The 19,940-nt window shown below is 38.4% G+C and overlaps 2 protein-coding genes across 4 annotated transcripts in view; both read left to right on the top strand.

Moving 5' to 3' along the window:
• The window catches only part of pdlim5b (PDZ and LIM domain 5b), a 109,191-nt gene extending 103,103 nt beyond the window's left edge, over window positions 1–6,088 (top strand). For all 3 annotated transcript variants that reach the window (XM_051686057.1, XM_051686060.1, XM_051686059.1), the window contains 3 exons: window positions 1,060–1,180; window positions 3,085–3,200; window positions 3,628–6,088. In XM_051686057.1, the coding sequence (XP_051542017.1) occupies window positions 1,060–1,180; window positions 3,085–3,200; window positions 3,628–3,717 (327 nt within the window). In that variant the 3' untranslated portion in view covers window positions 3,718–6,088. The remainder of the gene's footprint in view (window positions 1–1,059; window positions 1,181–3,084; window positions 3,201–3,627) is intronic.
• A 2,302-nt stretch (window positions 6,089–8,390) lies between these two features.
• Window positions 8,391–19,940, top strand: part of LOC127433820 (bone morphogenetic protein receptor type-1B-like) — a 110,885-nt gene continuing 99,335 nt past the window's right edge. The window contains exon 1 of the mRNA XM_051686066.1: window positions 8,391–8,545. The gene's annotated coding sequence lies outside the window, so the exon portion shown is untranslated. The remainder of the gene's footprint in view (window positions 8,546–19,940) is intronic.

Here is a 19,940-nt window from a genome sequence, read left to right on the forward strand (position 1 = left end):
AGAAGTTTAACCCTTAAATGACAGTCTAGAGTCTTGTGAACAGTATGCAGTAGGTTTTTATTCATTTTAATTATGTGTTTAGTATAACAAAGCCAAAATACAATGTCCACACATGTGGACGTGGGGTTGCACAAGGTTAAGTAGCTTCAATGTAATTAGCTACTTTTCTGGTAACTTGTAGTGCAGCTAACTACTGTTTCAAAAGTGTGTCTTGACCGTAGTTTAACTACTGGAAGTTCTGTGTATGTCGTAACTTGACAAACTACAGTTTGAAAGTATATTCACCAACACTGATTCAAAGTCACAAACATGAATTAGGAAAGCTGATTCATTTCAGTAACTCTGTTTGTTTGGAAGGTTCATTTCAATGAACTGGTTAAATAAAATGATTCACAGATCTTGAATAAATCCAAGAATCTTTCTTTGGCCATCAATACCTCTGTTCATTCTAAATTCTCTCCCTTTAAAGCTTCATTCCTACATTATTCCCAGACCACCTTCTTCAGACTCTGTCAGTCTCTGTGAGGATTGTGGGAAACCACTTTAATCAGGATTATAAGGTCTGGAGGAGCTGGCACTGACAGCTCAGATGTGTGACATTTAGCACCGGCTATGCCATGTTTACATGAGTCACCTCCGAACGCCACTGGCAGAGCGCTGGAGGTGCCAGTGAGGTCAGCGCGCGGGTGAGACACGATCGGAGGTTCACGTTTATAATGAGCACTGCGCAATTTCGGACATGGTTTTTGTTGTCCTGAAGATCACATTTAATGTATCAGAACTTTGCAAAGTTGTCTACAGTGGCCGTCAAGTGTATTTTGGACTCTAAAGTCACAGTTAAAAGTGTATGAATGTGCATTAGATACAAAATATCAAAACATGTGACCTGTTCGAAAGATTGCACAAGCTCACTTTTCAAGCAAAATGTTTCACAAAAAGTAGCTTGTTAGGATCGAAATTATAAAACTGATACATATATATATATATATATATATATATATATATATATATATATATATATATATATATATATATAAAACAACTTGCATCTGCTCACAGGAAGTCATCAACGCCCTGAAGCAAACCTGGCATGTGTACTGCTTCCTGTGTGTGTCCTGCCAGCAGCCAATCAGAAACAACACGTTTCACCTGGAGGACGGTCAGCCGTACTGCGATACAGGTGAGATGGGCCTGAGGTCAGACTGTCACTCAAACCCGCAATTATCCATAAACCCCGCCCACACCCCCCAAGGCTGCAACGAACCTCATCAAACACTCGCATCTCGAGAACTCAGGTGTCACTTTTAACTGATGATGTAATTGAGCATCATAACCTCATTAAACCGCCATTAAACACTGCGTATGAGAACGGTAAAAACTTTATGGTCTTTGTCATGGTTTACTAGTGACTAGTACTGTTCACCCTGTATACAAATCATCTTTTTAATCAGTATTTTTGTCTTGTTTTCCAGTACAAATATCTAAACATCCTTAAAACAAGATAAATGTGCTGTATGATGTTTTCTGAGAATACACAGTGTCTTAAGATTAAACTTACTAAATGTTCTTCGATAAATGGGTAGAAAAATAAACTTGCCCAATTCCCAATTCCCAATGCACTCTAAGTCCTCGTGGTGGCGTAGTGACTCGCCTCAATCCGGGTGGCGGAGGACAAATCTCAGTTGCCTCCACGTCTGAGACCGTCAATCTGCGCATCTTATCACATGGCTTGTTGAGCGCGTTACCGCGGAGACGTAGCGCGTGTGGAGGCTTCACACTATTCTCCGCAGCATCCACGCACAACTCGCCACGCGCCCCGCCGAGAGCGAGAACCACATTATAGCGACCACGAGGAGGCTACCCCATGTGACTCTACCCTCCCTAGCAACCGGACCAATTTGGTTGCTTAGGAGACCTGTCTGGAGTCACTCAGCACACCCTGGATTCAAACTCACGACTCCAGGGGTGATAGTCAGCATCAATACTCGCTGAGATACACAGGCCCCCTAGAAATTACATTTTTAAACTTTTGCAAATAAAATGACAGACTCTTTTGTCTTGCTGAGAATAATTTCATGGCAAACATTTTATGTATCCTAAATACACACAATTACATAATATTTTCACACTTTTTGCATCATTCGACAAAATCACAGCTTGATTAGAAATTAATAAAAAATCTTATTCCCAATAATGTTTTTAAAATATTTAATATTAAAATAATAAGGGGCCTGGGTATCTCAGTGAGTACTGATGCTGACTGTCACCCCTGGAGTCGTGAATTTGAATCCAGGGTGTGCTGAGTGACTCCAGCCAGGTCTCCTAAGCAACCAAATTGGCCCGGTTGCTAGGGAGGATAGAGTCACATGGGGTAACCTCCTCGTGGTCGCTATAATGTGGTTCCTGCTCTCTGAGGGGTGTGTGGTGAGTTGGGCATGGATGCCACGGAGAATAGTGTGAAGCCTCCACATGCGCTATGTCTCCATGGTAACGCGCTCAACAAGCCACATGATAAGATGCGCGGACTGACGGTCTCAGACGTGGAGGCAACTGAGATTCGTCCTCCACCACCCGGATTGAGGCGAGTCACTACACCACCACGAGGACTTAAAACGCATTGGGAATTGGGCATTCCAAATTGGGGAGAAAAAGGGAGAATATATATTTTTGTTTTAAATAATATCAATATTTTATATTCAGATATAATTAATTATATTATTACCATTTAAATTAAAATATATATTAAATTATAAAAAATAAGAATATTTTAACTAATTAAATATTATACTCACAAATGATATTTCCCTTGATTTGTCTCATATGTCATGGTCTGGGTCTGGTACAAGACTAAAACTACTACTGTATACATTAAGGGCATTTGAAAAGTACCAGAAATAAAGTTTTAATGTGACCTTCATATAACAAAAAGAAAAAAAGTTTAGAAAGAAATCTGTTCATGTTAATAAAAATCAAGCACTGGGACCTGAACATGGTGGTAGATGGCATAACATCCACCAACCTGATGAACTGAACGGCATGACAATAAAATGTGAGTTTTAATTTTTGGTTTTCTTATTGTTTTAGATTACTACACCCTCTTTGGTACCAGCTGTCATGGTTGTGACTTCCCTATTGAAGCTGGTGATAAGTTTCTAGAGGCGCTGGGCTTCACTTGGCATGATACCTGTTTCGTGTGTGCGGTAAGCTCAGAAACATGTCTGGGATTCATGGCATTACTGTGCACTTCAGTAGTATTTTAGAGCATAGAATTAAGCAACATGGCACTCAAGGCTGTCACATCATGAATATAGTCATGACTAAAGGGTGTTGAGTGATTGTATTCACTGTTTTTGCTTTAATAAAACGGTAAATGTGTAATGAAAACATTAAGGACACAAATATGAATTTAAACATTATTTTATTCAGTGTCGTCCTCATGACATGTAAACTGTGGTATATAGTTGGTCTGTATATGTGCTGTGATGTAAACAGAATCTGGTGAACTGGTGTTTCACGTCATAGCTGTTAGTATATTGTGTATTTTAGCACAACTGGAACGCTGTATTGACCAATCAGAATCCAGGACTAAAATATCACTTTAATAATGTTCTCTTTGTCTTTCTGTAGGTGTGCACCACGAGTCTAGAAGGTCAGACTTTCTTCTCCAAGAAAGACAAGCCGTTATGCAAGAAACACGCTCACACTGTCCAGTTCTGAACACACTCGCTGTGAAACGACAGACGACAACAGAATGAAATTGATTATTGCTGGTCATATTTTACTCTTGAGATTTGTTTGTTTTGTTTCTTTCAAGTATGTGAATGCTTTTGCTGAGAGATTTTTTTTTTTGCACTGCAAAAATCATATTCTTAATGTTCTTCTTGTTTTCTAAAATGTATCTTGAATATACACTTTTTCCTCTTGTTGCATGAAACACATAAGGAGATGTTTAGCTAAATGTTTTGTCTCAATAAATATTCACTTTCAAAGAATTAAAAAGTGTGCAATGAAAGTGCGTGGTGACTGAGGCTGTCATTCTGCACCAGTCAAAGAAAGAAGAAAGTCATATAGGTTTTGGAAAAACATGATGACAGAGTTATCATTTTTGGGTGAACTATCGCTTTAACCCTTTAAGCTCTGAAGGTGTTTTTAAGATTTCCTAAGAAACTGCTGAAAATTCACAAAAAGTCAAAAATGGACTTTTTTCTGATTTGACATTATATATATCTTTGGGTGTAAATAAAGTGGCTCTGAAAAACTGCTTTTGTTTTGTTCCCAATCATGTCAACTGTATCTGAGAAAGCATTTGTGTTGATATGACAAAGCAATCAAAAGTTATAGCATGACAAAAGTAATTTATCATAGTGTCCAAAAACATCTCAAAACAAATAAAACATAATAATTGTACATAAGAACTAATTACACATGCAAACACAACAATAACTAAAGGTTTGCATAGCATGCAGACATGATTTTAGTAATGAGATTTCACAGAATGAGTTTCATTCTGTGTCATTTGAGTCATCATTGAGTCTGTGTCATGTATTTGGCGCCATCTCCTGGTGGTCATATGTAACATTGTGCTTCATGTGGATTATCTAATGATCTATACATCAGATTATCTTGTGTGTGGGCTCGTTTGAAAGATAATCACCTCCTCTGAGTAATGGTATGTGATATTTTATGTTCCGTTTACTTTTTCTGAAGTTATAAGTGGAAACGCGGCATATAAGCAACACCAACATAATTGTCAGAGACATATACTTAGCTCTTACTCACTATATTTTTGTCTGTTAGTAAAACAAATAGGCTGGTTGTATTCTACTCTTTGAGAGCTTTCCAACAACATATGACACATGACTATTTGATCAGTTTGACTTTTTACTGATTGCAATAATATGTAAAGTGCAATTATATTTAATATACATTATCAAAACGGAACATTTCTGATTTGCCTGCAAATTTCAAAGCACTTGTTCAGTTTTGGTCATAATGTCTACATGCATTGGAAAGTAGAGCTTCTAAGCTTTCAAACGATACCTATTTTGTGTTGGTCAAGACTGTAGTTATTCATATATTGACAATTAGTTTTTTCTTGCGGGACCATCTGAGCTTAAAGGGTTAAGCGGTGAAATTCTTAATTTAGGGATGTTTACAAATTTTTACTGGAAAACAAGACTCAGATTCTCATTAAGAGTTTGTTTTTTGCAGTGTAAGAAAATATTTTCTCTGATTCCAGTTTGTTCTCAATGTGTTTATAAACAAACATCATGTGACATATTTACATCAGAGTTTATTAAATGCTGATAAAGCAGTTTGTGCATGTTGTTGGAGATCCTCATTAAAGTTCAGAATTTAAATCAGATACTGTATCAATTAAGTATTTAATACACATGCTAAATGAAATGTTAGTGAAGAGAATGTGATGCAGTGTTTTATTGAGAACAAACATTACCATAATAGAAAATACATTTAACTTGCAAGAAATATTTAAGTCTATATTTTAAGCCTTAAATAAGTTATTATTCTGTTTTTGAAACTTACTTAAAAGAGGCTTTGACTTCATAATATATTTCTGAAATGTTCATTGCATTCACACATGAAATCACATGTAGATTGTTAGATCTGTCAAAGTTTGTTAGCTGTAGAAGTGTTAAGGAGAGAGTGTAGATTCTCATGGGCCGCTCTATTGATGCAGGTTTATTTATTGAGCCGGTAGACAGATTTTACAGCGCTGTGCCCTCAAAACGCTGAGATTTAACGTTTCATGTGTTGTTTCTGTGTGAGGTTTGTGGAGTTCTCTTCAGTGTTTGTCGGGTTTATATTCTCTGATGGTTTCAGTGCCTTAATTAGAACTTTATTTTGTGCCCAAATGATTGTGCAAAGATAACTAATATACAGATATTTACATTTATAAGTAATTAAGATTTCTTTTATATTATCTTCATTGTTTTTTTAGCTCTAGTTTTGAATTAATCTAATAAGGGGTTGATGTTTCATCTTTATTCTGTTTGGTTTTAAACTCTAATGCACCTCTGTATTATGAGATGGGATTAAAAAAAATAAAAGAACATTTGTTTTTACCAAACTCAAAGTGCCAGTGTAATTCAAATGCTTCATGCACAGCTGCACAGATCGCAATATCACAGTAATACATTCATGCTAAGTCTTTACCATTATTAATGTAAATAACTTAATAATGAGAGCGATCTTGAATCCTCTGTATCAGTAGCACAGATCCTAAACCATGACACCAAAACCACACATCCTGTTACATCTCATATCAAATGATTTACAGTCACTGGGAAACAGATATTAGCAATAACTGACCTTCTTTTCGGAAATGATAGAGAAAGCTGCCTGTTGTGTTTTCAGGCATGTTTCTTTCATTCATGGAGTGAATTGGAAGCTCTTAAACCTGGTCTGAGCTCCTGGTCTCCCAACTTGATCAGGCTGGTTTCAGAGGGTTTTGTGCACTTCTCAGCAGGTTAAGGACCAAAGACCATCTTAAACCTGCTAAGACCAGCCAGCCACTTTAGGCTGGTTTAAGATGTATTTTCAGCACTGGGTTTTAATGCTCTGAACAGAATTTGTTACTTAAAATTCATCTCCTCAAATGGCATTCATATGAGTTTTCAGATCTGTGGTTCATTTAAAGAAAAAGGTTTGATGTGCAGTGTATATGTTTGATATTTTATGATGTATTTTCAGTTATAGTGTTATATTTAGGTGTGTTTTATACACTGATCAGCCACAACATTAAAACTCCCTGCCTAATATTGTGTAGGTGCCCCTCGTGCCACCCAAACAGCGCCAACCCACATCTCAGAATAGCATTCAGACACGCTCTTCAGCAGTTACAGAAATACTCAAACCAGCCCGTCTGGCACCAACAATCATCCATGTGATTATCTAATCAGCCAATCGTGTGGCAGCAGTGCAGTGCATAAAATCAGGCAGATACAGGTCAGGAGCTTCAGTTAATGTTCACATCAACCATCAGAATGGGGAAAAATGTGATCTCAGTGGTTTGGAGCGTGGCATGATTAAAACCTAAACCTAAACCCCTAAACCTAACCCTCACAAAAAACGTTCTGCATTTTTACATTTTCAATAAAACGTCATTTAATATGTTATTTCACTTGTGTGGACTGCCCAGAAGATCCTCACAACCAGAAATGTCCTCACAGAACAGGTTGATCCTCAATACTTGGTCCTCACAAGTATAGCAAAACCTGTATACACACACACACACACACACACAAAAACACTCTCTCTCTCTCTCTCTCACACACACACACACTCTCTCTCTCTCTCTCTCTCACACACATACACACTCACACACACTCACACAAACACTCTCTCTCTCTCACTCACACACTCACAAACACTCTCTCTCACACATACACACACACACACACTCACACAAACACTCTCTCTCTCACACACACACACACACACTCACAAACACTCTCTCTATCACACACATACACACTCACAAACACTCTCTCTCACACATACACACACACACACTCACACAAACACTCTCTCTCTCACACATACACACACACACACTCACACAAACACTCTCTCTCTCACACACACTCACACACACACACTCTCTCACACACTCTCTCTCTCTCTCTCACACACACACACACACACTCACACAAACACTCTCTCTCTCTCACACATACACACACACACAAACACGCTCTCTCTCTCTCTCACACACACACACACACTCACACAAACACTCTCTCTCTCTCACACATACACACACACACAAACACGCTCTCTCTCTCACACACACACACACACACACCCTCAAACACTCTCTCTCTCTCTCACACACACACACACACTCACAAACACTCTCTCTATCACACACATACACACTCACAAACACTCTCTCTCTCTCACACACACACACTCACACAAACACTCTCTCTCTCACACATACACACACACACTCACACAAACACTCTCTCTCTCACACACACTCACACAAACACTCTCTCTCTCGCTCTCTCTCTCTCTCTCACACACACACACACACACTCACACAAACACTCTCTCTCTCTCACACATACACACACACACAAACACGCTCTCTCTCACACACACTCACACAAACACTCTCTCTCTCGCTCTCTCTCTCTCTCTCACACACACACACACACACTCACACAAACACGCTCTCTATCACACACATACACACACACACACCCTCAAACACTCTCTCTCTCTCACACACACACACACTCACAAACACTCTCTCTCTCTCACACACACACACACACTCACAAACACTCTCTCTCTCACACACACACACACACACTCACACAAACACTCTCTCTCTCGCTCTCTCTCTCTCACACACACACACACTCACACGCTGAAGGAAAATAACTGCGTCTCCTCGAGTTGAGTCAGTTTGAACAAACAGTATCGATGAATCGTTGTTTCTTCAGCAAACAGACACATGAAGCGCTGAAGAAGTTTCTGGAGAATATCGATTATTTCTGACGGGCTTTAGAAGAAGGTGAGTGTTTGAAACGCGAATGTGTCAGACGCTTTCTGATGTTAAACTGCGTTTACTTTGAGCTGTGATTATAAAGTGCTTTTTACTGTGAAATGAGTGTTTTTATGCTCATATTTCTGAACGTTTCTTCGCTTTCTCACGAATCTCGCGCACTGATTCAATGTTACAATCTCACACTGATACATCTTCCAATCACAGATACAATGTGACAGTTTAGATGAATTGAGTTGCAAGATTACCCTGCAACACTGATGGACGATGAAACACCATTAAAGTACCAGATTTAAGTGCAGTTGTGCTTATGATTTGAATATAAAGACACTTGCAAAAGTAAATGAAAGGGCTTTGAATTGGTTTCACGCATGCAAATGCACATATGCAGATTTTAAAGCTGTAAATATATTGCACAGCTGTTTTTGAAGATATGATTTATTGTGCTTCATCAATGTTGTGAAAAAGTTCATGTGACTGTTCTTACAGATGTTGAGCTGGACTGAACTGAAGATCAGATCTTAATAAGGATCTTCATTCACCATCACAGACTGAGGAAACAACAAACTCTCATGAACTACTCACAAACATTCACTGAGATGAATCAGATTGTGCATTTGATCATTTGTGAGTGGGGTTGTTATATTGACGTTGACATAACCTTAGATACTGTTTGGCATCTCATGGACAAAAATGAACATTATCTCAATATTTACTCACCCTCATGTCGTTCCAAACCCGACTTTCTTTTGTGGAACACAAAAGGAGGAAATTCAAAGATTTGCACTGGTTGTTTTTTCATGCAAGTACACGAATGCCGATTGAACTGTTCATAATTCAAAAAGGATGCAGAAGTATCTTTAAAATGACTGGCGCACATCTTCCAAGTGTTCTGAACTTGTTTCATTTTTAAGTCGAATTTGAGAACCAAATCAGTGCAATTTGTGAACAAACCGATTAATTGAAAAGATCCGACTTTAAAAAAAAAAAAAGATTCATTCTTTAATTTGGACCTAACAACTCCTCTCGAACATGGAGCCAAGGTGGATGTCAAGATTATCAGTGAATAATGACTTGAATTTGTGTTCAGAGGATTTGAAATACAATGCATGGACTACTTTTATACTTCTGTGATATTTTGGAGCTTGACAGCCCACAGTCCTAATTCACTTTCATTATGTAGAAAAGAGCAGCCAGGACGTTCTTCAAAAGCAGAAGAAATAAAGTCATTGGGTTTGAAGTGGCATGAGGGTGTGTAAATAATTGTAGAGTTTTCATTTTTGGATTTGTTTTGAATCTTAGCAGGTACTTCAGGCCTATGGCAGCTGTGTGTTGTGTTTTACCGCGGTTCTGTTGAGTATCACGTATCTGATAAGCGCTTCTTTTGCCGCATGTCAGCGGGGTCTGTTATTGAGTCATTTATACTGCAGCGTAATGAGAGAAAGCCATTACAGCCCTGAATGTGTGTTTTGGGTGGGATTTCTGAAGGCTGTGTGTGGGAAAGAGCTCATTCTCTCAGCCGTGTGTCTGTGTGGTCTGCGTTTGGCAGCCGTACGGTTGTTTGAATTAAACCCATTGGGCTGCTGCTGTTTTACTGGTTATATTTCACTGCGGCAAAATATAGTGTGAAAACATGCCACAATGCTGCGCTCTGTTCAGCGGTCTGACGCAGATCTGCACTGGACTAGAGAGGTTCTGCTGACATCACTGAGCGTGGCGGGTTGTGAGGTCACACCAGGTGGAATCATGATTTCTTTAGTTGAAGACTTTCTAAGAACATCACGATATTGGTATTAGCGGTCAGCCTGATCCCATGAAAATTACATCACAAAAAATGTAGGGTCAAGTGTTTTTCTCAGCCTAAGAAATTGCAGAAAAAAAAATTGCTTTTTTCCTATTTGACCTTATATAGAAGAAGCCTTTATTTTGATCACACATTATACATACATTTTTGCATATATACAGTGAAATTTATTTGTTTTCACATATCCCAGCTAAGCTGGGGTCAGAGTTCAGGGTCAGCCATGATACGGCGCCCCTGGAGCAGATAGGGTCAAGGGCCTTGCTCAAGGGCCCAACAGTGGCATCTTGGCGGTGCTGGGGCTTGAACCCCCAACCTTCTGGTCAGTAACCCAGAGCCTTAACTGCTGAGCTCTGGGTGTAAATAAGGTGGCTCGAAAAACTGCTTTTGAGCCTGAACTGTATCTGAGGAAAAAATTGTGTTGATACGACAAAGCAATCAAAAGTTATAGCCTACAAAAACATCTCCAAACTAATAAAACATAATCGTACATAAGAACTAATTACACATGCGAACACATCAATGACTAAAGGTTTGCATAGCATGCAGACATGATGTTAGTAATGAGATTTCACAGCATGAGTTTCTGTGAAACGGACCCATCCGAGCTTGAAGTGTTAACAGAAACGTAACCAATACTGTCATAAAAAGAAAAGGTGAAATGTAAAACGCAATAGCTAAAGCAGCCATGTCATTTCCCCTTCAAATCAGAACACAAGTGGTCACAGAAGACGCATTTAAGTGACCAGGTGTAAACAGCCATGTGTCTCACCTGACCACATGTGATCAGACACATCTTAAAACAAGGTGGAAACGGGGTCATACAGTAGATTTCAGCACCCTAATGATGCATTCCTGAGCTTTGTTGATGTTTATTTCTGAAATCCAAAAACTACATATATTTCACTTGCACTAACCAAAGAGCCGCATTGTCGCTTATTCTTCATAACAGTGTATTTTTGGACTCTAGAAAATGGACTTTAACACATATTGTTTTAAAATAAATAAATAAAGGTACGTTTCTAGTTTCAACCTTATATGTACTTCACACATTTGTTTTGTTGGAGAAGAAAAATAGCTTTTTACCATGTGACCCACAGTTGGTTTTCTACCATTGAAAATGGGTAAAATGTATGCATGGAGCCATATTGAGAGCTGCACATCTCTGGGATGTAACAATATAGGGCCTTAAAAATGAAGATACAAAAAGGAAAGTTTATTTTAAACCATTTTAAGATATCTTTAATTCTTCTGGAGTTATAGGCTCTCAAACTTTGGAAAAAGAACACAAAAAAGTGCTTTCTCCCATTTTTGGACTCGCACCATTGGCATATAATGCAACAAGAGGTGCTGAAGTCGACTGATTTTAGTAATGGATCTACCAATCTCTGTGTAAAAATAAAATCATGATGCTGACACCTTTATAAGGTTATTTTTTTGACCTGTAGTTTTGCTCCAAACTCGTAGGCGAAAATTGTCATTTTGACCCCTCTCTACAAAATTATGGATTACTCGGCAAATATTGATCCATGGCATTTAATATTTTAGCTTTCATCATCATTGATGTTTATCTTCAAAAAACAAAATCAACATTTTCATCTGGGGAATTTTGGTTAATTTGACAGAAAAACCAAATTTCGTTTGGTGGCACTAGTGACACAGAAGTTACACAAGTTTGTAACTAATAATGTGTACACAAAATTGTTACATTTAAATGAGCACATTTTAAACAATAGAAAAAAAATGTGCATTATTAATTGACGACATTGACCAGTCATTAAATTGTAGATCGGACACCAGATGGAACCTTCTTGGCGAGTGATTCTGAAAACCTCAAAATAGCCAAATATCTACCAATTGAACTGGGCTGCATTTCCCAAAACCATTGTAAGCCTAAGTACATAGTAGAATCCATTGGTTTCAATGGTCTCTACGATCATCTTAGGCTTACAATGCCTTTGGGAAACGCAGTCCTGGCCTATATGTTGCTAATTGGCACATCCATGTCTTAAGAAAACTTTTTTTTGTCTAAACCACTTGAGTGTGATGTGATTTTTGTTGCGAGCGCTAAGCTGTGACATTTGTTTGTTCCTGCGGTTTTAGATGTACTTATCTTATTAGAATCCGTTACCATCGGGTTTGTTTTTCAACAACTATTGTGCTCAGTAACAAGAGTTTAACACTGAGTCTTTATGTGAGCAGTGAGTAAAAGAGTCTGTTGTGCTGATTCCCTTGACTCTCAATCTTTATACCCCAAGGGCTGCTGGGAGAGTTTAACTGTCTTCTGATGTTTCTGGAGAAAGGAGCATTTCCAATTCTTCAACTGAGGTGAATTTCAAGCCCTGAGCTGCAGAGGTCAGAGTTTAGAGTCCGAATAATGAGCTCGACATTGATTATTTCATATCTAAGTACCGGTATATACACCTCAAACGTATGACACAATAAACCCCAGTCTCATAAATATATGAACATTTATGTGTTAACCAATATTGATTTTTACCAAACAGCGTATCCTATGGTAGATGCATGCAGCACTGCATTACATTAATTACAAAATTATGAAGACTCATGGAGAAATGTGCAAATATAGAGTGGGACAGGTCCCAATCAGGTTAAGATGACGATCAAGTTGTTATTTATGGGTGTTTGTCCGAGTTTAGTTGTTTATGGTTTCCGAGCAAAATCTCAACTTTGCACACTGATATAGAATTCAGCACATTGGATATTTTACAACGGCTTTAGATGTGACTCATCCAGTCAGAATTGAGAGTTTGAACTATCCATATTGTATTACTTGTTTTAATGTTGGAGTCTTTTATTTTTAACTTAAGTGTTACCTAATGTGAAGCTGTTTTTTATGGGGTTTGTTTGGTTGGAATTCAGCTATTGAATTTGTTAGATCTTCTTCTAAGGAGTCAAAGGCCTATGAACCGTGCATTGGAAGATGATGAAAATTGGTACACTGATGGGGGTGGGTATGAATAGCCCCCTGACAAAGTTTGGGGTCTCTAGGCCAAACTCTATAGCGCCACCTCCAGTTCAAAAATTCACTTTTCAGCTTATTACTCAAGGTGGACGGATTGTGATGTTTATTGTTTTTACGCTTCTGCTCCTGCACACTTGGTCCGATTTGCAAAAAAAAATGGCTCAGATGATATTTAGACTGAGCTGCACAGTAATGACTGAACAAAATTGTGATTTTCATCTTGGATGAAACGTTACACCAATGCGAGGTTAACAATGTTGATGCAAAACAGGATGTGAGGCTTTATCTCAGCAACACTTTGGTCTAGCAAAACAAAACGTGATATGCTTCATTGGGATCATAATCTAAGGGTACCTGCCAAGTTGGATGACAGTGCCACCTACGGGGCAAGAAATAAAAAAAATGGCATTTTGGCTCTTAATTTATAAATAGTTTAGCCTAAAATCAAGAGCTCGGCGTCTATGCATTCCGATGATACCAATTTTTCAATTTTCAGTTTGAATTGTAACATAAACAGATGTATCTTTTGAACGCTTTGTTAAATTTAAACAAAACTTGGGAGGCATCATTGACATCATGTACTAAGGGTGCCTGAAGAGTTTGAAGAAAGTGCGACCTAGTATTCAAAAAATACAATCAATGTTATCAACAATCATTGTTATAGTCTATATATGTTTCTCAGGAGATGTGGATTGCAACAATACCCCATTTGTCATTTTCGGCCATAGCGTTTGTTCTCCATTTTTAATTTTAAAGAAAAGTTTTTTCACTACTCCTCCTAGAAACCTTGTCCAGTCTTCACAAAAATCACCTCGTGTGATTTTCAGACCGAGCCTCAGAGAAATGACTTGATTTTCGCCACATTCCCAAAGTTACGCCAATACAAAGTTGACCATGACGACCACTGTGCTTGGTTGCTCTGACTTTCAGATGGGAAAGTCTCTTTGACAACTGATAATTGCTGCATCAGTGTGGTGCATTAGTTAAAGATGAGCACTAGTGATCTAAAGGTCATAGGCTCGAGTGACTTAGGAACCATTCTCAGTTTTACCATGTACATAATGTACCTCTTATGCTTCAGTTGCGCTTGGCCCTGTATTGCTGCTTTCAACAATATTACATTGTTTGTTTTTACAAATAGTGTCTTTTGGTTAGTTTGCATCAAGTCTCGACTTTGCTAGATTATCCTTAAAATTTGAACATTCTCTGTGTAATGAAAGAGGTCTGCAGCTGTGCTCCTGTCTGCAGTCTGAGTTGCATAAGGTGACCTTTGACCCGTGCCTTCCGGTCTCATAATTGCAGGAAGTGAGCAGGGCCAATGAGAGCACAGGACTGTGTGTTTGCATTAATGAGCACAGAGGTGGCAAAGCTGTTCATAATGACAATGCTTTGAGAGAAGAAATACTTTGGAAAGTTTATTTATGCTGTAGAAAAGCTGTGAACTCATAACTTCTACTTCTTTAATGTGCACTGATGAGTCATGAACAATAACACACTTATCAAGACAGTAAATTATAAATTGTTATTTCAAGTTGACATTAAAGTGCTGTTATGAAAATGTTTTTTTCATAAACACTTTCTTATTCCAGTCAGAAGAATTGTCGCATGTGAAAACAATAAAACACGTGACAGCTGAGTTCATCGTTGATGTCTGTGCATGTCTGAAGATTAAAGACACAGAACGTTCACACACATGATTTGAATTATTATCTCTTCAACATGTCACACGCTGCAGAGTAAATGCGTCTGACTTTTGACACGATGACTGCGGGCAGCGAGATATTTACTGCCGTGATGTCTTTGATATCTCACAAGGGCGACCCGCACACAGGGAAACAATTCAGTGTGAATGCAAACGCTGCCATTAACGTTTTACCATGCACGCCATGTGTATATGTGTGATGCATACATCAGTGTTGGTTGATCATCAGTGCTCTATGAAGTGTTCTCAGCAAACAGTAAGCATGTGTGTTTGTCTCAGAGCACAGATGCATTATGGGCGCTTTGTTCCGCTCTGTGATTGGTTGATGAAGGATTTTGATGACAGGTTTTTATTATTATTTATTTTATCCCCTTTTATCCCTAATTTGGAATGCCCAATTCCCACTACTTAGTAGGTCCTCGTGGTGGCGCGGTTACTCACCTCAATCCGGGTGGTGGAGGACAAGTCTCAGTTACCTCCGCTTCTGAGACCGTCAATCCGCACATCTTATCACGTGACTCGTTGTGCATGACACCGTGGAGACTTACAGCATGTGGAGGCTCATGCTACTCTCCACGATCCACACACAACTCACCACACGCCCCATTGAGAGCGAGAACCACTAATCATGACCACGAAGAGGTTACCCCATGTGACTTTACCCTCCCTAGCAACCGGGGCAATTTGGTTGCTTAGGAGACCTGACTGGAGTCACTCAGCATGCCCTGGATTCGAACTCGTGACTCCAGGGGTGATAGTCAGCCTCAGTACTCGCTGAGATACCCAGACCCCCGATCATTTTGAACTTTAAATAAAATTACTTTTTGAAAAGGAAAGGAGTTGTTTTGCATATGGAAAACCTGGAAATCCTAGGATTTTGCAATGCAGTTTTACAGTCATGGGAAAGTAATGGAAAATTAGAAAAATACCTGGAAATTATTTTAGTATAATAAACTGTTTGACTCTGTTGCTAACAAAGGTTTTGTTATATGTACAAAAACATAGTAACAATCGTGACTCAGAATAGGAGTCAAATACACACATTTGTATCGTTTTGTCACTTCCGGCGGCTGCGCATTGTGAAATGACGTCAACGGTTAAGTATCATGAACGTATCCCTGTCACATACTCTCTCAGCTCATCTACTGTCATCTCTGCTGTTCTCCGACAAAATAGTTTAAGGATTGATATAGTACAAAATATTTATTTTTCAGTCCAACGTTGCTGTTCTGTTAACCACAAAAAACATTTGAGTTATAAACTTTATACAACGATAAGGGTTGGACCTCTGATTTAAAAAACACAGACACTCTGAGTTGGTAGTGTGGCGATTCAGCCTTCACACCTCGGAATGTGAATTAATTTTCAGTAATTCAGCGATTGAAGTCAGCTTATACCGAAGTTACCTCATTTAGCATGCGGAAAACATGGACGGAATCACGGAATCTAGTCATAAAAATGGCATTCGCTATAAATCGCAGAATATCATGAATATGACAGTTAATGTTTGAATGCACAATTAATCAAATTAAAATTGTGATATGTCCTAGTGTGATAATTTAACTGCAGATGTCCGATTTAATTGAATACATATATAATCTGTGAATGTAAAAGTGATGCACGCTTCAAAATGAACATTCATACACTGAAAACACCTCATCGTGATCATCACGCGTGCTTGTGTGTTTCAGATGACAGAGCACTATGAAGTGCGCAGCACATACAGACTATATATTTATTTAATTAAATCACGTATTTAATGGGATTAATAATCACACTGGGCCATGTAGCGAACTCCTTATCGGGAGGTGAGAAACTACAAAATATAAGCTCGATTTAAATGGACGCATGTGATTTTGCTTCGTTGGGCACATGTCCTGGAAATGTCCCGGAAAATTGTGCTTGAAAAGAATGGGAACCCTGGTGAGATTATTGACTTCAGTATCTTGAATCGAAACAAGGTGTGTGAAATATTTGGCATTGTTACACCCCTAGAAAATACTAAAGGAAAACAATACTTTTATTGGTAGCATACTTTAATGTTTTAATGTTTTTATTTATTTATTAAATTACCATTTTATGTATCACACATAAACTTTTACACAATGAAAATGAAGTCTTAAGGTTAAGTTCTGACCGATTCAATGACCAACTGAGTCTTTAGACTGATTCAAACTGACTTTGGCTTTTTAAAGAAAAGGAGGGGCTATCAACATTATACCAAAAATGCTGTTGATTGAGCTTAACTTGTATTGAACCCGGAATATTCCTTTATTCATAAATGGGACTATGCTGCTTGTGCTGAATGTTTGTTTCTGCGTGCAACCAGCAAAGACAACTCAATAGAAAGACATGATGTCTATTTATTGTCTTTGTAGAATTTGCGGCGTCCAGTCTTTCTAGACTCGACTGCATCATTGAAATCATCAAAAATGGAGCTAGTTCTGACTTAAAACCGGCTGTCGATTCCAGACGCTAGAGAAGAACTTCATAGCTTTGACACTTACAGAAGGAAGTCTAGAAGACCAAACAAAAAGGATCCGGTCTCACCGATGGTTTTTCCATCTCTGTGTCAGTGGTTTCTGGTTTCACAGTTTTGTTCAGGTATATCTGTATGTGACTGGGGCGAGAGGCCCGAATACACCCGCTACATCCATCATCCGTTCCTCTCCGTTCACTGTCAGTAGCTTCTGTGACCAGCACACACACTCCCTCATGGTCACATCCACAACAAAAGCTCTCGACAGGTTTGTGTGAAACTCAGTCGCTCTGGTGTTGTTGTTGTGACACGGGTCTGAGCTTGTGTCTGTCTTTAAGTCCATCCATCTATCTTGAGGATTAAAGCTCAGACGCTTTCGAAAGTTTTGGAGGAGACAGCTGCAGTTTCTACTTAACACTTATTTTGAATTCCATTCAGCAGCTAAAAGAAGTTCAGATGACCTTTAATATTGTGAACCTTGTCAGTGAAATGATCAATGTTCCTCAAACAGCCTTATACAGAGTTGACATTGTTGCAAACTTGAGTGTTACTCAAAGTATTTTTCTTTTCTTTCAGAAAATCACTATCAGCGCAAAGTTTAGACACACTTGACTGAATCTATTACTCTTGAATGATCATACGGGTCAATTTGACCCGTCTGAAATTTTAACACTGATTTACATCAACTTTAGCTTTTCGCCCTGAAACTTCATCCTCCATCTGAAGGTCCTCCGGGTCAATTTTCATATAAAGACTTATGCGAAAGCTGTAAAATGGTAGAACAGTTCAAAATGCAAACACACACACACACATACACACACATGTGCTCATAAATAAACATAATATAACATAAATAAATGACAAGGGAGTTTACCAACTTTGCATATATGCAATCATTCATTTTAAACTACAGTTTTATAAAGTTAAGGTGTTGTTTATTAGGCTAAAGACAATTAGTTCATTAGAATAATTGCATAATGGAAAAGCATAATTAATAACGATGTGTGTTGTGAAAAGCGCAATGCAAATAAAAATGACTTGAATATGTACACATTCAGGAAAGTTAAAAATGGTAATCTTTTTTAAATCATTGGGGGCCTGGGTAGCTCAGCGAGGATTGACGCTGACTAACACACCTGGAGTCGTGAGTTTGAATCCAGGGCGTGCTTAGTGACTCCAGCCAGGTCTCCTAAGCAACCAAATTGGCCCAGTTGCTAGGGAGGGTAGAGTCACATGGGGTAACCTCCTCGTGGTCGTGATTAGTGGTTCTTGCTCTCAATGGGGCGTGTGGTAAGCTATGTGTGGATCGTAGTGAGTAGGATGAGCCTCCACATGCTGTGAGTCGCTGCGGTGTCATGCACAGCGAGTCACGTGATAAGATGCGCGGATTGTCCTCCGATTGACTTGTCCTCTGCCACCCGGATTGAGGTGAGTAACCGCACCACCACGAGGACCTACTGAGTAGTGGGAATTGGGCATTCCAAAATTGGGAGAAAAAGGGGATTAAACTTGAAGCACTGTTTACTCTATTTAATTATTGGCTCTTGAATAATTCCTTCACAAGCTTGAAACAAGTTTTACAAGAGAAACACTGAAAGCCTCATTGTTTTAATTTAAATTGTTAATATTTATTAAAAGCATACTTTTGTAAAAGAACTACATTTGTTTTATTGCATATTTGCTTACATCACCAAGTTAACGTAGAACTGTTAATGAAGCATTTTTCTGCTTGTTTCGCTTTTTACTTTGCATGTGAGAAACAGATTAAATTTTTTATTTGTATTTTTTATGCAGTTTTTATTTTTCTCAATAATCACTAGGTGCTGTTTGGTTTTTAATGTATTCGTTACGCTCTCTTGTGGACATTTTAAATGTATATATTTGATTTACAACTTTATTGCATTTTTGCACAGATTGAAGCAGAGAACATTTTGCCAGAACCTCTAGTACATTACATATTACTGTGTTTAGTACCCTTATGTCCAGGTTTTGTAAATCACTGAAATAAGCATTTTTCTTCAGAATCGTGATCTTTATTATAAGTAAAAAAAATCATGATTCTCAATTTATCCAGAATTATGCATCTCTAGTATCCGGATTAATGTGGATGATGTGGCCTTAGTGTTTGTACAGGTGAGGAGCACGTCTGTAGCCTATCTAGCAGCAAATTACATGCAAATCTCCTCAACGCTCTCATTGTTTCCCGACCAAAGCCATTTTAGACACTTTTATTGAGTTTTCTGTTACACTTGTATTTTGGCCCATGAATTTCTGTGTTTACGCAAAACTTATACTCGAACGGTGTCATGGAGATAATAAATACATTCCACAGAGCTGTAATGACGCAGATGATAATTAATAGTGAAATAAAATGTATATAGTAAACGTTTATATAAATTAGAGAATTTTAAACAAGTGGATATTGTTAAAAGCTTT

The sequence above is a fragment of the Myxocyprinus asiaticus genome, chromosome 43 (genome assembly GCF_019703515.2).
Source record: "Myxocyprinus asiaticus isolate MX2 ecotype Aquarium Trade chromosome 43, UBuf_Myxa_2, whole genome shotgun sequence".
NCBI lineage: Eukaryota > Metazoa > Chordata > Actinopteri > Cypriniformes > Catostomidae > Myxocyprinus > Myxocyprinus asiaticus.